This window comes from Myotis nattereri (genome assembly GCF_964212035.1).
Source record: "Myotis nattereri genome assembly, chromosome: 3".
Classification (NCBI taxonomy): domain Eukaryota; kingdom Metazoa; phylum Chordata; class Mammalia; order Chiroptera; family Vespertilionidae; genus Myotis; species Myotis nattereri.
The window spans coordinates 215953295-215970149 of NC_138077.1; the positions used below are offsets into that span (position 1 = coordinate 215953295).

The 16855-nt window shown below is 62.2% G+C and overlaps 2 protein-coding genes across 9 annotated transcripts; one reads left to right on the top strand and one right to left on the bottom strand.

The window, feature by feature from the left end:
* The first annotated feature begins 252 nt into the window (after nt 1–252).
* Nucleotides 253–14026, top strand: CDK11B (cyclin dependent kinase 11B). Of its 7 annotated transcripts, none has more exons than XM_081086974.1 (20): nt 253–351; nt 573–694; nt 1539–1654; nt 3025–3122; nt 4257–4395; nt 7588–7724; nt 8220–8342; nt 8436–8531; nt 8612–8776; nt 9676–9741; nt 10297–10472; nt 11238–11328; nt 11965–12086; nt 12267–12372; nt 12640–12761; nt 12839–12946; nt 13024–13140; nt 13226–13374; nt 13447–13636; nt 13729–14026. In XM_081086974.1, exons 2-20 carry the CDS (start codon nt 584–586, stop codon nt 13819–13821), a joined length of 2325 nt encoding a protein of 774 aa, XP_080943100.1. In that variant the 5' UTR covers nt 253–351; nt 573–583; the 3' UTR covers nt 13822–14026. The 7 variants fall into 7 exon arrangements, with proteins under 7 accessions (XP_080943100.1, XP_080943098.1, XP_080943099.1 ...); XM_081086972.1 differs by having other exon boundaries at nt 267–351; nt 3025–3152; XM_081086973.1 differs by having other exon boundaries at nt 267–351; nt 3025–3152; nt 10303–10472; nt 13729–14025.
* A 462-nt stretch (nt 14027–14488) lies between these two features.
* MMP23B (matrix metallopeptidase 23B) lies at nt 14489–16852 on the bottom strand (the record flags this gene model as incomplete). 2 transcript variants are annotated; one of them, XM_081087602.1, is made up of 8 exons in its annotated part: nt 14489–14694; nt 14765–14891; nt 14981–15091; nt 15169–15333; nt 15661–15828; nt 15904–16043; nt 16119–16258; nt 16532–16852. In XM_081087602.1, the coding sequence occupies 8 exons, from the start codon at nt 16850–16852 to the stop codon at nt 14520–14522; spliced, it is 1347 nt and encodes a 448-aa protein (XP_080943728.1). In that variant the 3' UTR covers nt 14489–14519. The 2 variants fall into 2 exon arrangements, with proteins under 2 accessions (XP_080943728.1, XP_080943729.1); XM_081087603.1 differs by having other exon boundaries at nt 16119–16300; nt 16532–16763.
* Between the last annotated feature and the right edge of the window lie 3 nt (nt 16853–16855).

Below are 16855 nucleotides of genomic sequence, written 5' to 3' on the forward strand. Positions count from 1 at the left end.
CCTCAGCCCGGCGCAGCGCGCTTCGCTCCAGCCGCGGGCCCGGCTGTGAGGGCGGCGGGCTCGGTCGGCGCCGCCGCGGAGGAGCCCACGGGCGGGGGGAACGGGGGGGACCCGGCGGCCAGGCCGCGAGGGACGACGGGCGCGGCGCCCGGGCTGGCTCCACCGCGAGTCATCAGACCGCGCCGAGGCCGGAAGTGACGCACACGGGCCCCCGTTCTCCGGCCGGAACCTGCGGCCGCGGTCTCCGTGACGTCATCATCCCACGCCGACGCAGGAAGTAACGACGCTCCGGGCGCGCGCCGGGCGCAGTTTCTCCTCAGGCTCCGGACCGGCGGCGGCGGCGGCGCAGGGGTGAGTAGCAGCCGCTCCCGCTCCCTCGTCCCGCCCGCCCGCCCGCGAAGGCCTTGAGGCCGAGGCGGCGGCGGGCACCGCGCTCCCCGATCCCCCCCGCCGGACCCTCCCCCGGGAACGCGAGGCCCGCGGGCCGCTCCTGCCGAACCCGGACCGGGACGCGGGCGCGGCGGCCCGAGCCGGGTGGCGGGAAGGCCCGCGCTGACGGCCCGCCCCCGCAGAGCCTCCTCCAATGGGTGATGAAAAGGACTCCTGGAAAGTGAAGACCTTGGATGAGATCCTCCAGGAGAAGAAGCGCCGCAAGGAGCAGGAGGAGAAGGCGGAGGTCAAGCGCCTGAAAAACGTAAGCCGCGCTCTCGGTCGGTTCGCACGGAGGCTTAATTCTCTGCCCTCGTTTTTCCATTAGAGCAGCGCTCCTGGGCGACGTTCTTTGTTCCTCCGAATGTCGCAGGTGAGCCCCGTCCCCTCCGCTCGCCGCGCTCAGACCCCGGCGCCCGCGGAGGCAGCTCGCCCCGCAGCCCAGGGCGAGGCGCCGGGCTTTCCTCGCTGCTGATCGGCACCTCTGACCCTCCCCGGGCATCAGGGCGGGGGCGGGGGGTTGCCTGGCCCTCGCGACCCGTGCTTGGCGGCTTCCCTGGTTTGCATAGCAACATCCACAGACCCCCCCCCCCCGGGTGCGGAGGGGGCATCGGGGGCGCGAGGAGGGGGCATGGGGTTGCGATAGGGGCATCGGGGGCGCGAGAGGGGGCATCGGGGGTGCGATAGGGGCATCGGGGGTGCGATAGGGGCATCGGGGGCGCGAGAGGGGGCATCGGGGGTGCGATAGGGGCATCGGGGGCACAAGGAGGGGGCATCGGGGGCGCGATCGGGGGTGCCATAGTGGCATCGGGGGCACGATCGGGGCTCTCCGATGAGATGGGTCGCAGCCCCTGGGCCGCAGTGAGGCTCGGTTGGCGCCTGAGCAGTCAGGTCCGTGGCGGAGGCCGATGCCCGTCACATGCGCCGGCTTAGCTTCCCCCGGGCTCTGCGTTAGAGTCGTGGTTTGGGTGTCTGGGGGCTTGAATGGAAGTCTTTCTGCGTTTTGAGTGTAAAACCTTAGTGATGTTCCTAAGGGAAGCGCGCTCAGCGTGTGGGGGGTTGGGTCTGGGCTGCTCTTGCCTGAGGGGGACGCTCTCCTTGCTCCGCAGTCTGATGACCGCGACTCCAAGCGGGATTCCCTGGAGGAGGGGGAGCTGAGGGACCACCGCATGGAGATCACCATCCGGAACTCGCCCTACAGGAGGGAGGACTCCATGGAGGACCGGTGAGCGCAGGCGCCAGGCACTGGACAGAGGGACGCGGGGCCCAGCCGGCGGTCCTGGGGTTCACCGTGGAAACGGCTCCAGCGTGGTGTCCGCTCCGCACCCCCTTCTTGTGGGAAGACTTTCTCGCTGATGCCTCAGTCGGCCCTGCACTCACAGGCGTGAGGACTCGGCTGGGGTCTCGGCGGTCGCCGCCTGAGGTCTGCACAGGCCGAGCAGCGGCTCTGTCCGTGTTCCCGCTGCTCCCTGTCCAGTCCCCACTTGTGTCCTCGGATCCCTCCCTCACTAAAGGCAACGTGACCCGAAAAGAAGGTGGAACCGCACAGGCTGTGACGCTCCCAAGATGGTGGTCAGATAGGCGGTTGAAGATACTGTTAAATGACTTTGGGTTTGATTAAAACGGTGGGGCCTTTTTTAAACACAGCTTTATTGGGGTATAAATGACAGAATAAACTGCACATGTTTAAAACACGCAGTGTGACAGTTCTACACGCAGTGTGACAGTTCTGCACGCAGTGTGACAGTTCTGCACGCAGTGTGACAGTTCTACACGCAGTGTGACAGTTCTGCACGCAGTGTGACAGTTCTACACGCAGTGTGACAGTTCTGCACGCAGTGTGACAGTTCTGCACGCAGTGTGACAGTTCTGCACGCAGTGTAACAGTTCTACACGCAGTGTGACAGTTCTGCACGCAGTGTGACAGTTCTGCACGCAGTGTGACAGTTTTGCACACTGTGACATTTCTACACACAGTGTGACAGTTTTGCACACAGTGTGACAGTTCTACACGCAGTGTGACAGTTCTGCACGCAGTGTGACAGTTCTACACGCAGTGTGACAGTTCTGCACGCAGTGTGACAGTTCTACACGCAGTGTGACAGTTCTGCACGCAGTGTGACATTTCTACACGCAGTGTGACAGTTTTGCACGCAGTGTGACAGTTTTGCACACAGTGTGACATTTCTACACGCAGTGTGACAGTTTTGCACACAGTGTGACAGTTCTACACACAGTGTGACAGTTCTACACGCAGTGTGAAAGTTATGCACGCAGTGTGACAGTTCTGCACGCAGTGTGACAGTTTTGCACGCATGGGAAACTATGTCAAGATAAGGAACTTGTCCGTCACCCCCTAACGTTTCCTCAGGCATTTTTGTTCCATATGCCACAGTGATATCTCACACTTTTCATATGAGTCCATTTAGTTTACAGTCTTGGCTAAGTTTCATCATTAACAATTTTTAAATGATGGTTCCGATTCCATTTTATTGATAATCTGCGTTCTGCCTTCTGGGTTGGAGACACTCCCTCACACCCAAGTGGTCTCCGTGACCTGCTCGGCATGATGTGGCCTCTTGTGTCTTATTTCAGAGGAGAGGAAGATGACTCTTTGGCTATCAAACCACCCCAGCAAATGTCACGGAAAGAAAAAGCTCATCACAGGAAAGATGAGAAGAGAAAAGAGAAACGTAGGCACCGTAGTCATTCAGCAGAAGGGGGTACAGAGCATTTTTCTTTTGTGTCGTGTTCAAGTGTGGTCTGTTTCCTAGTTCATAGACTCCTGCCTTCAGAAAACAGTGGAAAGATTCGGAGAGAAAGTGAAATTGTAGCTAAATCATAAATTTATTGTAAATCATTCTGAAAAGCTGCTTCATTTTCCTTTGGCCGTTCTTTTTCCTGACATGACGTTGTTTTGTGGTAGTTTACGTATAAGATTCACAAGCGTAGGGGAGAAGCACACTGTTCAGTGCTGAATTGCTGTAGCTAAAAAAGCCCAGGCAGTGGCTTTGCTCCCACCATCACCAGGAGCTGCCGCCTGGCGTGAGGCAGGGCTCAGTAGTTCACACGCAGGTGGTGAGCGTAGTTGTGTGGCTCGTAGGCCCTCACTTAGCAGAGTCAAGCTTCGTCCTCTGTGCCGTATGAATGGTGACTTCTTAAATTATGGAAACATATACAGTCTAATCATAGTTTATTCAACACAGAAAATTTTAAGAATACAGTGGAACCTCGTTTGTCCAATGTCTCTCATCTCGAATAATTTGCTTCTCAACCTGACAGCCCTTCGTGCTGAACCTGTATGATCAATCTTGCATCTCAGGTGGCAAAGTGACTATGGGTCAGTTTAACACTGTTATCATCTCAGGATATTGTGCTGTGAACATTTTTGTGGCTTTTTGCTTATGTTGCTGCTTATAATTGTTAATTTTTTTACTGTACATTTCCTTTCCTTTTTCTTAAATTTTCATTTACATTTCACATCCTTGTTTTTAGTGTTTCCTTTTATAGATTAAACAGTACAGTAGGCATGTACTGTATATAAGAAAGATGAAAACGGCATCATTTGGGGGTCTGGAACGAATTGATTACACGATTCCTAATGGGGAAAAATGATTGGGTTTTCAAGCAGCCTTCCAGAATGAATGAATGGAAAGTTCAGGAAGCCAGGTTCCACTGTATTAAGTAATCCCAGTTGTTTATTTTTTCTTCGCTTTATATTTCCACATAAGTGTTCGCAAGGTATGTTTCTTCACGTGTCACACCTCCCTCTCTCTCTCTCTCTCTCTCTCTCTCTCTCTCTCTCTCTCTCTCTCTCGCTCTCGCAGGCAAGCACGCCAGAGTGAAGGAGAAGGAGCGAGAGCATGAGCGGCGGAAGCGGCACCGGGAGGAGCAGGACAAGGCGCGCCGGGAGTGGGAGAGGCAGAAGAGGCGGGAGATGGCCAGAGAGCACTCCAGGAGAGAGAGGTAGCGGGCGTGCGTGTGAGGGGCTCTCGGTGCTTGTGAGGGTCAGCGCCCACCCCAGCTGAACAAGCATCTAGAACAGACTTGTGCCAGGTGGGGCATGACATGGCCACGGCACAGTAGATGTGGGTGTAAACTAGGGCCACTCTGCATTGAGGTCATTTCCAGAGAAAGCCTGGGAGGTGGCCTGCTGGGAGGCCAGGAAGCAGGTAGATGGGCTCCCCTCCCGGCAGCCCGGGCTGCACGGAGCAGGCGTCTAAGGAAGGTGTGTGAGGAGAGCCTTGGTGGAGGGAGAAGCTGAGGCCAGGAGGTAAAGGTCTGAGACCACTGAGAGGCAAGCACATCCCTCACCGTGTCTGGTGCGTGGGTAGCGTGTGAAACGTCCGTGCTTGCCATACCTGTGCTGACTGTCCCGTGTGGGCTGATCGTACAGCTGTGCACACCCTACTGGAGCCAGGCTTGAAAACAAAAGGAACATGGACAACAGCAGTAGCTACACTGCACGGGAGACCGGGTCCACAGATTTAAACAAACAGCGACACCTGAGAGGACACGTTAGAATCCAGAATTGCTACAACATTATCTAAAATGTCCACTTTGAACAGAACTTTTTGAGATGTACAAGGAAATCGGAAAGTATGACTCCTGTTAAGGAAGAAAAGCATCAGTAGAAACTGTCCAGATGTAGCTTCTTGGCTTCAGAAGAGAGAGGAAGCCGTGAGGGAGGCGGATGGCGGGCAGCTGCTCGGAACGGCAGAGCCTCAGCAACTGCAGGACGTTCCCAGTGACGCCACGGAGTGAGACTTCCCAAATCTGATGAGAATCGTCGAGATTTCCAAAAGGAGTGAACCCCCAAGTACAGAAAGACGGGGTCCGTCTGGCGAGAGCCGGCGGGGAGGTCTTGAGAGGCAGCAGTAGAGACGCTGTCTGTCTCCACAGAAGAGGAGCTGCGGTCCCGGCAGCTGCCGGCGCGGGAGGCCAGAGGCAGGATCGCATGTTCGCACTGAGGAGCTGTCCACGAGCACTGTGTCCCGCAAGACGGCTCTCGGGTGCACGTGGACTGGGTTAGCAGGACCTGGAGTTACTCTCAGACCTTCAGCCGAATGGAAACGACTCCATTCGGCAGCAAATCCACAGGAAGAAAAGACAAGCACTGGGAACGGGGAAGTGTTAACGGAAAGGAACCGGTGTTTCTTCTCACCTCTGTCCTGCAGAAGACGGGATTGCAGAACAGCAGTTACGCAGACTCTGCAGCATGGAACACGCAGAGGCTGCACAGAGGAGCAGGGAAGGGCCTGGAGCCGCTGCTCTGTCTCACGGGAATGGACTTCGTGCTAATCTCGCGAGTTGCACCCGAGGGCCCTGGCTCAGGCCCGAGGAGTGAGAGCAGGATTACAGTGGCGCTAGAGGCGCTTAAGTCCAAGTCAGAGGAGCAGAGGAACCAGAAGACAGAGAAAACGGAGCAAGAAAACCAGAAGTCCAACCGTACCCAAAGTTATTTTAACGGGGACATGGCCTCTGTGCCCCAGACAACGGCGAGGTTGTCAGAAAAGTACGACCCCACTGTATGCTGCCTGTGAGGGGAACACCTTAGAGTCAAAGGCAAAAGTGGGTTGAACGGGAAAGGCTGGAGAGAGGCACACCGTGCACACAGCACCACGCGGAGCCGCAGTGACTCCCCAGCGACAGAACAGAGGCCTTCAGAGCAGCCAGCCGCACGCACACATCAGGGCAAGGTGGGCAGCGGTCAAGCTCTGCACCTGCGAGCCCAAGGCGCACAAGCCAAGAACAGCTGGTCCCCGTTGGAAATGTCTGCTCGTCGTAGGACAGAAAATCAGCCAGGTCATGGACGTCCTGGAAAATAACGCCAACCACCCCTCTCCCGCGGGCTCAGCCTCCCCCCTGCCGCTGCAGAGCACACTCACTGCAGGAGCTCCCGGGACAGTTCCCAACAGGCTGTACGCAAGGCTATACAACAGACTGGGGACTTGAGAGAATTGAAAGCATACCTAGTGTGCCCTCTCACCATGCAAGAATTAAGGTGGAAGTCAGCAACAAAGGGAAATCCCCAAACATTTGGAAGCCCAACAACCATTTCTGAATAACCTGTGGCCCGAAGAAGAAATTATATAAAAAAAATAGAAACTGTTCTGAGTGAAAACAAAAACCATGTCAGAACCCAGGGTGCAGCTAACGCTGCCTCGAGGGAAAGCCTTGGCTCGAAGCACTGATCTCAGAAAAGGAAGGTGTCCAGTCAGTCACCTAAGCGTCCACCTCAAAAAACTAGGAAAGAGAAAAGCAAACAGCCCAAAGCAGCAGCAGCAGAGGAAGGCCCAGGAAATCTGAGCAGACGCGCAGAGCTGCACGGTGGGCCTGGCACGGGCAGGGCGGAGGTTTTAGTACTGACTGGCAAGGGCTGCGTGATCTCATCCGCAGATGAAACAGTGGGTTCAGTGGCTGAGTGTCGCCTGTAAATGATGCCCCAGCGTTACCTTGAACTAGGCCGGGCCCAGGCGGCTACAGAGCGGCACCTGGAGTCCGGGACCCTTTGTCCCGCCGTTCGGGTGGTGAAGGCCGCTTGGGCAGCACTGGCCCCGGGCTGGTGACGGCCGCGGGCCTTGACTGGTTCTCACCGTGTTTTGCTTGTGCTCATTTTTGTGGGCGTCTGATGGTACTTTTTTATAAAGATGAGCTAGCTTTTTAGGTTGTGTGTGGACTTACGAGAGCTGTGGGAGTCGCCTGTGATCACGGCTCACTATCTGGCCGCCTTATGGTGCAGCCACCACACGTGACGTGTTTTGGTCACTAGTGTTTCCTGTGCTCAAATGGCACCTCGCCTGGAAGCGGCTTTCCCCCGGCTCCCACCGTCACCCTGTAGCCTCAGAGACACACCCCGTGTGCAGGGGGATGTAGCCAGGGCTGTGACACATGCTTGGGAGAGTCTTGGGGCATCTTAGACCTGGTGACCGGGAACGTGGAACATTCCAGAACCAGCGGGTTTGTTCCTAGCAGGCCTGCCTCCGTGTCCCAGCTCTTCATCCGGCTGTGCTATTGGGGTGCCTCCTCCGGACGTGCTTGCGCACACGTCCTGCCTTTAAGACGCTCTCCACAGATGGAACAACTTACCAACCTGAGCGAAAGCACGGGCGGGAGGGTACCCTTCCCGGGGAAGGAGCTGGCAGGTGCCTGTTGCAGGGACCGCCTGGAGCAGCTGGAAAGGAAGCGGGAGCGGGAGCGCAAGCTGCGGGAGCAGCAGAAGGAGCAGCGGGAGCAGAAGGAGCGGGAGCGGCGCGCGGAGGAGCGGCGCAAGGAGCGGGAGGCCCGCAGGGAAGGTGCGCTGGGGGGGGGGGGGCGGCAGGGGGGCGGGGGGCCAGCAGGGAAGGTGCGGGGGGGGGGCGGCAGGGGGGCGGGGGGCCCGCAGGGAAGGTGCGTGGGGGGGGGGGGGAGGCCCGCAGGGAAGGTGCGCTGGGGGGGCAGGGGGGGCCGTCAGCGGTGGGTGGGGCTGCACCCCAGGGGCCACCACACGCCTGGCGCTTGACAGCGTGTCCGTGTCCGGTGCCCCTGCTGCCCACAGGTGGGAGCACAGGCCTGAGGGGCGATTCCTGGCCCTTCCTGGTGGGTCCGGGGCCACCTGGATCCTCGGGGCCGGCTCCTGGCCTCCAGGTCGGAGCTTCTTCCCTTGGCTTCTAGCCTCTGCCCGGCCGCCATTAGCAAGTGTGTCCAGAGGTCACGTCCGCCCTCAGCAGGGGAGCGGGGTGATGGGTGGGGTGGCCCTGGAGGGAAGAGGCTGCTGCCAACGTGGTCTCCTGTCCTGTGCTGGCTGCCAGTTTCTGCGCATCACCGAGCCATGCGCGAGGACTACGGCGATAAAGTGAAGGCCAGCCACTGGAGCCGCAGCCCGCCCCGGCCCCCGCGGGAGAGGTTTGAGCTGGGAGACGGCCGGAAGCCAGGTGAGGCCGGCAGTGCCCGCTGGGGCCTCTGGTGTCAGTCTTTGATTTACAGAGTATTTCCCTGCACTCACCTTTGGTGGTTTGCTTCATAAGTGAAAGAAGAGAAGATGGAAGAGAGGGACCTGCTGTCTGACCTACAAGACGTCAGTGACAATGAGCGGAAGACCAGCTCGGCCGAGTCCTCCTCAGGTAGCTGCGCTCCCGGCCGAGCCCGACGCCCTGCTGCTCAGGAGGGCCGCAGGGTCACTCCTGCTGTTTGCTGCCTACAGCGGAATCAGGGTCAGGCTCTGAGGAGGAGGAAGAGGAGGAGGAGGAGGAGGAGGAGGAGGGGAGCAGCAGTGAAGAATCGGAGGAGGAGGAGGAGGAAGAGGAGGAGGAGGAGGAGGAAGAGGAGACCGGGAGCAACTCTGAGGACGCGTCCGGACAGTCGGCGGGTGAGAGCGCGGGGCACGTGTGTGGTTTTTGTAACCCATTTTATGTATTTGCTAGAGGCCCAGAGCATGAAACTCGTGCATGGGTAGGGTCCCTAGGCCTGGCTGGCGATCAGGGCCCATCTGCAGGGTGATGGGGGGGAGGTTGAGGGGGGGGCTTCACTGGCACCTGCCTTGGCTGGTCTGGGGCCTGCAGGCTGGGGGCAGCTCCTGTGTTGGACGTCTGCCCCCTGGTGGTCAGTGTGGGTCATAGCAACCGGTTGTTCCACCTGTCTTTCCACTGTTCGGTCAATTTGCATATTAGGCTGTTATTAGATGGGATTTACTTATTCATTTGAGAGGGAAACATCAACTTGTTCCTCTTATTTATGCTTATTCTTGCATGTGCCATGATGGGTTCAAGCCTGCAACCTTGGGGTATGGGGACAGTGCTCTAACCACTGACCACCCGGCCAGGGCACACAATTGTGTATTTGGATAGAGTCCTGGGAATGACAGAAAGATAATTAGAAGTCTAATTTGTTTTTTAAACTTTCGTTATTTTATTTTTTTGTTAATCCTCACCCAAGGATATTTTCCCATTGATTTTTAGGGAGAGTGTGGAAGAGAGAGAGAAACATTGATGTGAGAGAAACACATCGATTGGTTGCCTCCTGCATGCTGCCCTGGGCCGGGGAGCAGCCTGAAACCAATTTACGTGCCTTGACCAGAATCGAACCCAGGACTCTGCAGTCCACAGGCCGATGCTCTATCCACCGGGCAAAGTCTGATTTTTTAAAAAACTTCCAAATGGAAAACGTCTTGTCTGGGACTAACACGAGGCCCTTGGAAGGAGCAGAACCAGAGCCTGCGGGGGGCACTCCCGGGCGGGGGGACACTGGGTGGACGCTGCTCTCTTGCAGAGGAGGTGAGTGAGGAAGAAATGAGTGAAGACGAAGAGCGAGAGGCTGAGAACCACATCCTCGTTGGTAAGAGGCCTCCCTGGCATCGTTTCTCTTCCTCATCCGTCCCTAAGTGTGGTGAGAACTTCTCAAAAGTTGTGAGCATGACTATGGCAACGTATTCAAAACCGTTCTCCCAGGCGTGCCGGGCCCGAAGCCACAGGGCGTTCCTGGGCTGCCTGCTGAGACCTGGGCCCACGCAGCACCGGCTGCAGGGACAGTGCTAGCTGAGTGCCCGGCCTCAGCGCGGGGGAGCGATGGGAACAGCTCGGGTCTGTGGCTGGTGGGTACAGGCCACACGGGCCGGCATGGCCACAGGCAGCTACGCTGAGCCCTTGGGCCTGTGAGCTCCAGGGCTGCCTCCTCAGAGCTCAGCGTCTGGTCAGTGGCTCACAGTGGCTGTGGCTGTGGCCCGGCTGGCGGGCCCCAAGGCCCAGGTGCCCTCTGTCCAGGGGAGCGGCTCGTGTGGCAGGCACCCTGGGGTTGCTGCCGTGTGGCTTCTTGGTGTTCCCACCCCCAGACCAGGAAGGGGCTTGTGACAGTGGCTCATTCCCGGTTCCATGATTGGTTTAAACTTGGAAGTTCCAGAGTCACGATTCGACCGAGATTCCGCGGACAGCGAAGAAGGGGAGGACGAGGTGGGCGAGGGCACCCCCCATAGCACCGCCCTGACCGAAGGCGAGTTCGTGCCCGAATCCCCAGCCCTGTCACCCATCGAGCTCAAGCAGGAGCTGCCCAAGTACCTGCCCGCCCTGCAGGTCAGGCGCCCCGCACGCTGGCTCCTTCTCTGGTCGTGAGGGGCCGGGGGTGGGGGTGGGGGTGGGGGGAGCAGGGCCCGGGGCGGGGTTTGGCCTGAGCGCAGTGACCATCGCGCCGGGCTCGGCCACCGGCCTCCTTTGTGCCCCTGGTTGTGGTCTAGCCTCTGCCCGCAGCTCCCAAGGCCCTGCCATAGCTGGGCGTGTGGAAGGCAAGCAGCCGGGTGAGGCCGGCTCGATGGTCACCTCTCCCGGGGCCTTGCCCAGTGTGTGTGGAATCGTAAGGCCTGCAGGAGGCAGCGTGCATCTTCTGTTTGGGAAAATACCAGTAACGGGGGGCACCGCGGGGGGGCTCGGGGAGGAGGGGTGAGTGGCAACCCCACTGAGGCCTCCACCTGCTCGGGGCCCCTCGGCCATCCCAGCTGCCTTAGCGGCTCTGCTTAGGGGCTTCTGAGCGGAGGCCCTGGCCGCACGTGACACAGGATGATGCCCCCTGCACGGGGCCCCGCACCCACGGGGGCTTCTCCGGCCCAGCAGAGCCTGTGCGGCGGGAGGCGCTCCTGTCCTCGGGGCGCAGGGCAGGCCGGGGGCTGGGAAGGACCAGCTCTGGGTTGTGTCACATCATCGCGGGGCCTGCGCTCACTGAAGAAAAGGGAAGGAGGGAGCTGCTCCTCCCTCTACCCCCCACACCCGCCCTACCCCCCCACCCCCCCAAGATGTCGGTGTCTGTGCCAGGGCTGCCACTCCTCACGCCAGCGCCTCCTGCAGGGCTGCCGCAGTGTGGAGGAGTTCCAGTGCCTGAACAGGATTGAGGAGGGCACCTATGGGGTGGTGTACCGAGCGAAGGACAAGAAGACAGGTGGGTGGGCTCGCGTGGCCCCCAAGGGGACGGAGACGGGCAGGGGTGCGGCTGCCTGAGGAGTGTCTGTGGTCGCGCCCTGCACATCCCCAAGCGGCCTCCATGCTGCTCTGAGTGAGGCCGGGTCACGTGCAGGAAGCTGGGATCTGAGCCCTGGCCCTTCAGCCTCAAGGTCACAGGTACACAGTCCCTGCGATCCTGGGAATCCCCCCTGGTGTTGGCAGGGGCCTGGCCTTGCCCAGCCTGCACCTGGGCATGACTCAGGGATGACACTCAGAGCCGCTGAACCCCTGGTACCTCCAGAGGCCGGGGCAGCCTGGCCAGGAGACTCCTGTTTGGTTGCGACAGCAGGGGCGGGTGGACCCAGCCTGGAGTGACGGCCCTGAACAGGGGTGGGCGTCCAGCGCCCCAGTCTGGGCCGGGTCTCGGAGGGCAGAGTGGGGTCTGAGCCGAGTCCCTGCTGGAGGCTTGGGGCGGTCACAGCAGGTGCCCAGGAGGCTGGTGGGAATGGGCTCGTGTCTGCGTGGGCACAGCTGGGGCTTCCTGGCGCTCGCACGTGTGAGCTCCCCGCGGGGCACCCGAGTCCTGGCCGACGCCCGCGGGGAGGTGTCAGCACCGTCTTGGCACTGATTTCAGATGAGATTGTGGCTTTGAAGCGGCTGAAGATGGAGAAGGAGAAGGAGGGCTTTCCGATCACGTCGCTGAGGGAGATCAACACCATTCTCAAGGCGCAGCACCCCAACATCGTGACCGTCAGGGTAGGCGGCCTGCTCGGGAGTGAGGCCCGGCCTCCAGTCGTGTCGGGCCCTTCCCAGTCCTCACTCTGGGTCCCAGCTCCCGCCTGGTGCCTGCTCGGATTCAGCTTCTGGGGCGGCTGGCGGTCAGGGCACAGGCAGGGCCAGGGCCACGGGGGCCACCAGCCTGGTCTCGTTTCCTAGGAGATTGTCGTGGGCAGCAACATGGACAAGATTTACATTGTGATGAACTACGTGGAGCACGACCTCAAGAGCCTGATGGAGACCATGAAGCAGCCGTTCCTGCCAGGTGAGCCGGGCGGGGCCGCAGCCTGTGCCCATAGGACCCCTGCGTGCATGTGAGTGCATGTGCCTGCGTGTGAGTGCGTGTGCCTGCGTGCATGTGCCTGCGTGCGAGTGCGTGTGCCTGCGTGCATGTGAGTGCATGTGCCTGCGTGCGAGTGCGTGTGCCTGCGTGCATGTGAGTGCATGTGTGTGTGTGCCTGTGTGTGAGTGCATGGGAGGCCACGCGGGGCTGGGGCGGCTCGGGTTGAGAGCACCATGCCCCTCGCCCCAGGGGAGGTGAAGACGCTGATGATCCAGCTGCTGTGTGGAGTGAAGCACCTGCATGACAACTGGATCCTGCACCGCGACCTCAAGACCTCCAACCTGCTGCTGAGCCACGCCGGCATCCTCAAGGTGAGCGCAGCCCCCGGTGAGCGCGGCCCCCGGTGAGCCCGGCCCGGCACCCACTCCCGGCCCCACTATCCTTGCAGGTGGGGGACTTCGGGCTGGCACGCGAGTATGGGTCCCCTCTGAAGGCCTACACCCCTGTCGTCGTGACCTTGTGGTACCGTGCCCCAGAGCTGCTGCTGGGGGCCAAGGTACGTGCTGGGCTGGGTGGGGCCTGCCCCACCCTGCGCTCGGTCCCGCTGGCCCCTGAGTGTATCCCTGTCCCCAGGAGTATTCCACGGCCGTGGACATGTGGTCCGTGGGCTGCATCTTTGGGGAGCTGCTGACGCAGAAGCCATTGTTCCCCGGGAAGTCAGAGATTGATCAGATCAACAAAGTGTTTAAGGTGGGTCAGGGCACCATGCGGGGGGTCAGGGCCTGGCTGGGGGGTCGCTGCTGGGCATGGCTGTTTTGAGACGTCCCTTTCTCAGGACCTGGGGACGCCCAGTGAGAAGATCTGGCCGGGCTACAACGAGCTGCCAGCCGTGAAGAAGATGACCTTCACCGAGTACCCCTACAACAACCTGCGCAAGCGCTTCGGGGCGCTGCTCTCCGACCAGGGCTTCGACCTCATGAACAAGTGAGCCACTGTGGGGGCGGGGGTGGGCGCCTTCCCAGCCCTCCCAGGGCTCCAAGCGCCTTGTTCTCCCAGGTTCCTGACCTACTTTCCTGGGCGGAGGGTCAGCGCCGAGGACGGCCTCAAGCACGAGTATTTTCGCGAGACCCCCCTCCCCATCGACCCCTCGATGTTCCCCACGTGGCCCGCCAAGAGCGAACAGCAGAGGGTGAAGCGTGGCACCAGCCCGAGACCCCCCGAGGGAGGCCTCGGCTACAGCCAGCTGGTGAGGGGCGGGCAGGCGGGGGGGACGGTGTGAGGGGTGTCCCTGGGATTAGCTGGCCCGGCCAGGGCCCCACGGTGCCGCTTGCTCCCCAGGGTGACGACGACCTGAAGGAGACCGGCTTCCACCTCACCACCACCAACCAGGGGGCCTCGGCCGCAGGCCCTGGCTTCAGCCTCAAGTTCTGAGGTTCAGCGTGGACCCCAGAAACAGCGGGACCAGGGGCAGGAGCGGCGACAGCCTGTGGGCCAGACCCGCGTCCCGCCCAGATGACAGGCTGCTGCGGCCTGGGCTGCCCTGAAGGGGCCTCAAGTCGAACTGCTGGGCTCGTTTTCCATGTTTCGTTTGTCTTGGCTTGTAAATTTGTAGAATTAAATCTTATTTCCTTGTGGAAGAAAAGGCTCTTTTTTCAGTTTTATCACACTTGCCACATGAGGAGGGGAAGCCAGTGCAGAGGGCACAGCCACGCGCACGTGGTCAGGTCCTGGCTGTGATTTCAGTCTCTAATCTTGAGGCTCCTGCGTGGGCGCCTCCCGCCCTCAGCGGGCACCCGTAGCCCAGCGCCCTCAGCGGGCACCCGTAGCCCAGCGCCCTCAGCGGGCACGCAGAATGGCGTACGAGGTGGTTCCACCTTTCCAGATGCGGTGAAATGTTGGAGGGAGCGCTGCTGTGTCTGGCCCCGGCTGGCCCTGGCCCCACAGTCGGGGACCACATGGTTGGTCTCTGGCCCCACGTGGGCCGGCCTCTCCCTGCCTCCAGCTCCTGCTCTGACTGGACTGGGCCTGGCCCCAGGCACCCCAGATCCTAAGGGGCCAGGTCTAGAGGGCCCCACCCCCAAGAAAGGGCGCGGAGACGTCAGAGAGAAAACCTTTATCAGCGCCGGCGCTCAGGGGCGCACGCGCACGCGCCAGGAGTAGGTGGTGAGCACGCGCTGCCGCCGGCGCACCACGCAGGTGTAGGTGCCCTCGTTGATGGCGTTGGCGATGATGCTCAGGTGCGCCTCGCCCAGCGCCAGGTACCCGGGGTAGGAGGACTCCAGCGGCTCCTGGTCCTTGTACCAGCTGCGGGGGGCGGGGAGGCTGAGTGGGGGGACCCCAGTCCGCCGCCCCTCGCCCCGGCCGGGTCACTCACTGCACTTTGCCTTTCTTGTGCAGGATCTTCTGGCCGCAGCGGAAGGTCACGTTCCTGCCCTCCGACACCAGCCGGGTTTTGGTCCTGGGGGGCGGCGCGGTGGCGGCCACCGTGGGGAAGGGGAACTCTGCGCGGGAGGGAGGGAGGGAGAAGCCGGTCAGCACCCCGCCCCCGCCCCGCCCCGTCCCGCCCGGGCCAGGCTGGGACCGGCCGCACCGTAGCAGAAGTCGCAGCTGCTGGGGCACAACCTCTTCATGAGCCTCCGGCGGGCGTCGCAGAAACCCCTCCGCGCCCAGGACGCGCACACGAACAGCCGGTCCAGGCAGCCTACAGGGGGGCGGCCTGGCCTCAGGGCCTGCCCCGCGCCCCGCCCGCCCCGGCCCGCAGCCGCCGCAGGCACCCACCGTAGAGCCGGTGCAGCCCCCACAGCTCATCCTGCGACAGCGCCTTCCAGCCGCGCAGCGTGGCGTTGAGGTGCATGAGCGCGCGGCCGTGCTGCGAGTGCATCAGGCCCAGCGCGTGGCCGATCTCGTGGGCCGCCACGTGCACCAGGTCGGTCAGCCACACGCCTGCAGGCCCCGCCGGTCAGCGCCTGGGGCCCGGCCGCCCACCGCCCCGGCCCCCTCCTTGCGGCCCCCGTCTGCAGGGCAGGAGCCTCGGGCAGATGAGAGGTTCCCGGCCGGCGCGGGCCAGCGCAGCGGTGAGCTCACCCCCAGGAATGCAGCTCCGCTCGGCGTGGGGATTAGAGGCCCGGAACTCCCGGAACTCAGGCCTGTGGCCTCCTCACAGCCGCCCCCTCCCTGCCTGCTTCACCCCAAATCGCAGCCCTGCCCCCAGCCCTCCACCGGGACCCCAGGGTGCGGAGGGCCCCCCAGGGGGCCGCCGGCCGCCGTCACCTTTCTTCCAGCTGTAGCGCGTGGGGCCCAGGACCCAGTACTCGCTGTCGTCGAAGTGGATGCCGCCGTGCGGGGGGAAGAAGGCGTGGGCCAGCTCGCCCGTGGGGCCGTCGAAGCAGTGGTGCAGCGCGGACACCAGGCAGTCGGTGTGGTTGGCCGGGTAGAAGCCTATGGAGCACAGGGCTGAGGCGGGGCGGGGGCGGGCGGCGGGCGAGGAGCGGGGGGCGGGGGCGCGGCACTCACCTATTCGGAGGTCACTGGGCTGCTCTGGGGCCACCTCGCGGAAGCTGAAGGGGGACACGTCACTCCACATGCGGAAGGCGGCGGCCAGGCCCCGCCGGGTCTCGCTGGGACTCAGAAGATTCCGCGGGAAGGAGAGGATCCTGGGGTGGGGGTCAAGGTTAGGGTTGGCGGCGGGGCTGCTGCCGCGCCCCCCGACCCCCAGGCCAGAGTCGCACCTGTATGTGAGGTTGAAGTGGTCCCAGCGCAGCCTGGCCGGGGTCAGCGTGTAGCGGCGTCTGCGGGGCGCCTGGGGGAGCAGCGGACCGGGCCCCGGGGTGGTGAGGACACCCGCGGGGTGGGGCGCGGCGGCGTCTTCCTTCAAAGGAAGCAAGTGCTCCGAGGAGGCAGCAGGGGCTGCCTGATGCAGAACGCGAGGAAGAGATGGGCCGTGAGGGAGGGAGGTGGGGGAGCGCCGCCTGACTTTCCACCCCAAGCGCCTTTACAGCCCGAAAGGAAAAGGGCTTGAGAACCAGCCGGGTCAGAGCGGGCGGAGCTGGAGGGATGCTGTCCCCCACCCCCATCCACTGGGCGCCGCGGACGCGCGGGCACTCGGACTCCTGCGCTGTCCCTGGCGCCGGGAGGGACTCACCTGCGCTGCGCTTGAGGCGGGCCGGGCAGCCGGCAGGGCCCCCAGCCGGACCAGCAGCAGGAGCACGGGCAGCAGGCACAGGGCGCCCAGCACGGCCCCCCACCAGCCGGCCTGCGCGCGGGCCCCCGGCGACGCCCAGGGGACGCAGGCCCCGCGGGCCATGGCGCCTGCGGACTTGCTGTGGGGGCTCCGGGCGCGTGGGCTGCGGGGACCGCAGGCGCGGGAGGAGCTGGGGGAGGCGCCGAGGCGGCTCGGGTTACAGCCCCGGCGTGGGGGTGGGGAGGCGGGGGCGGCCACCCCTGAAGGGAACCAGCTGGCCATCCC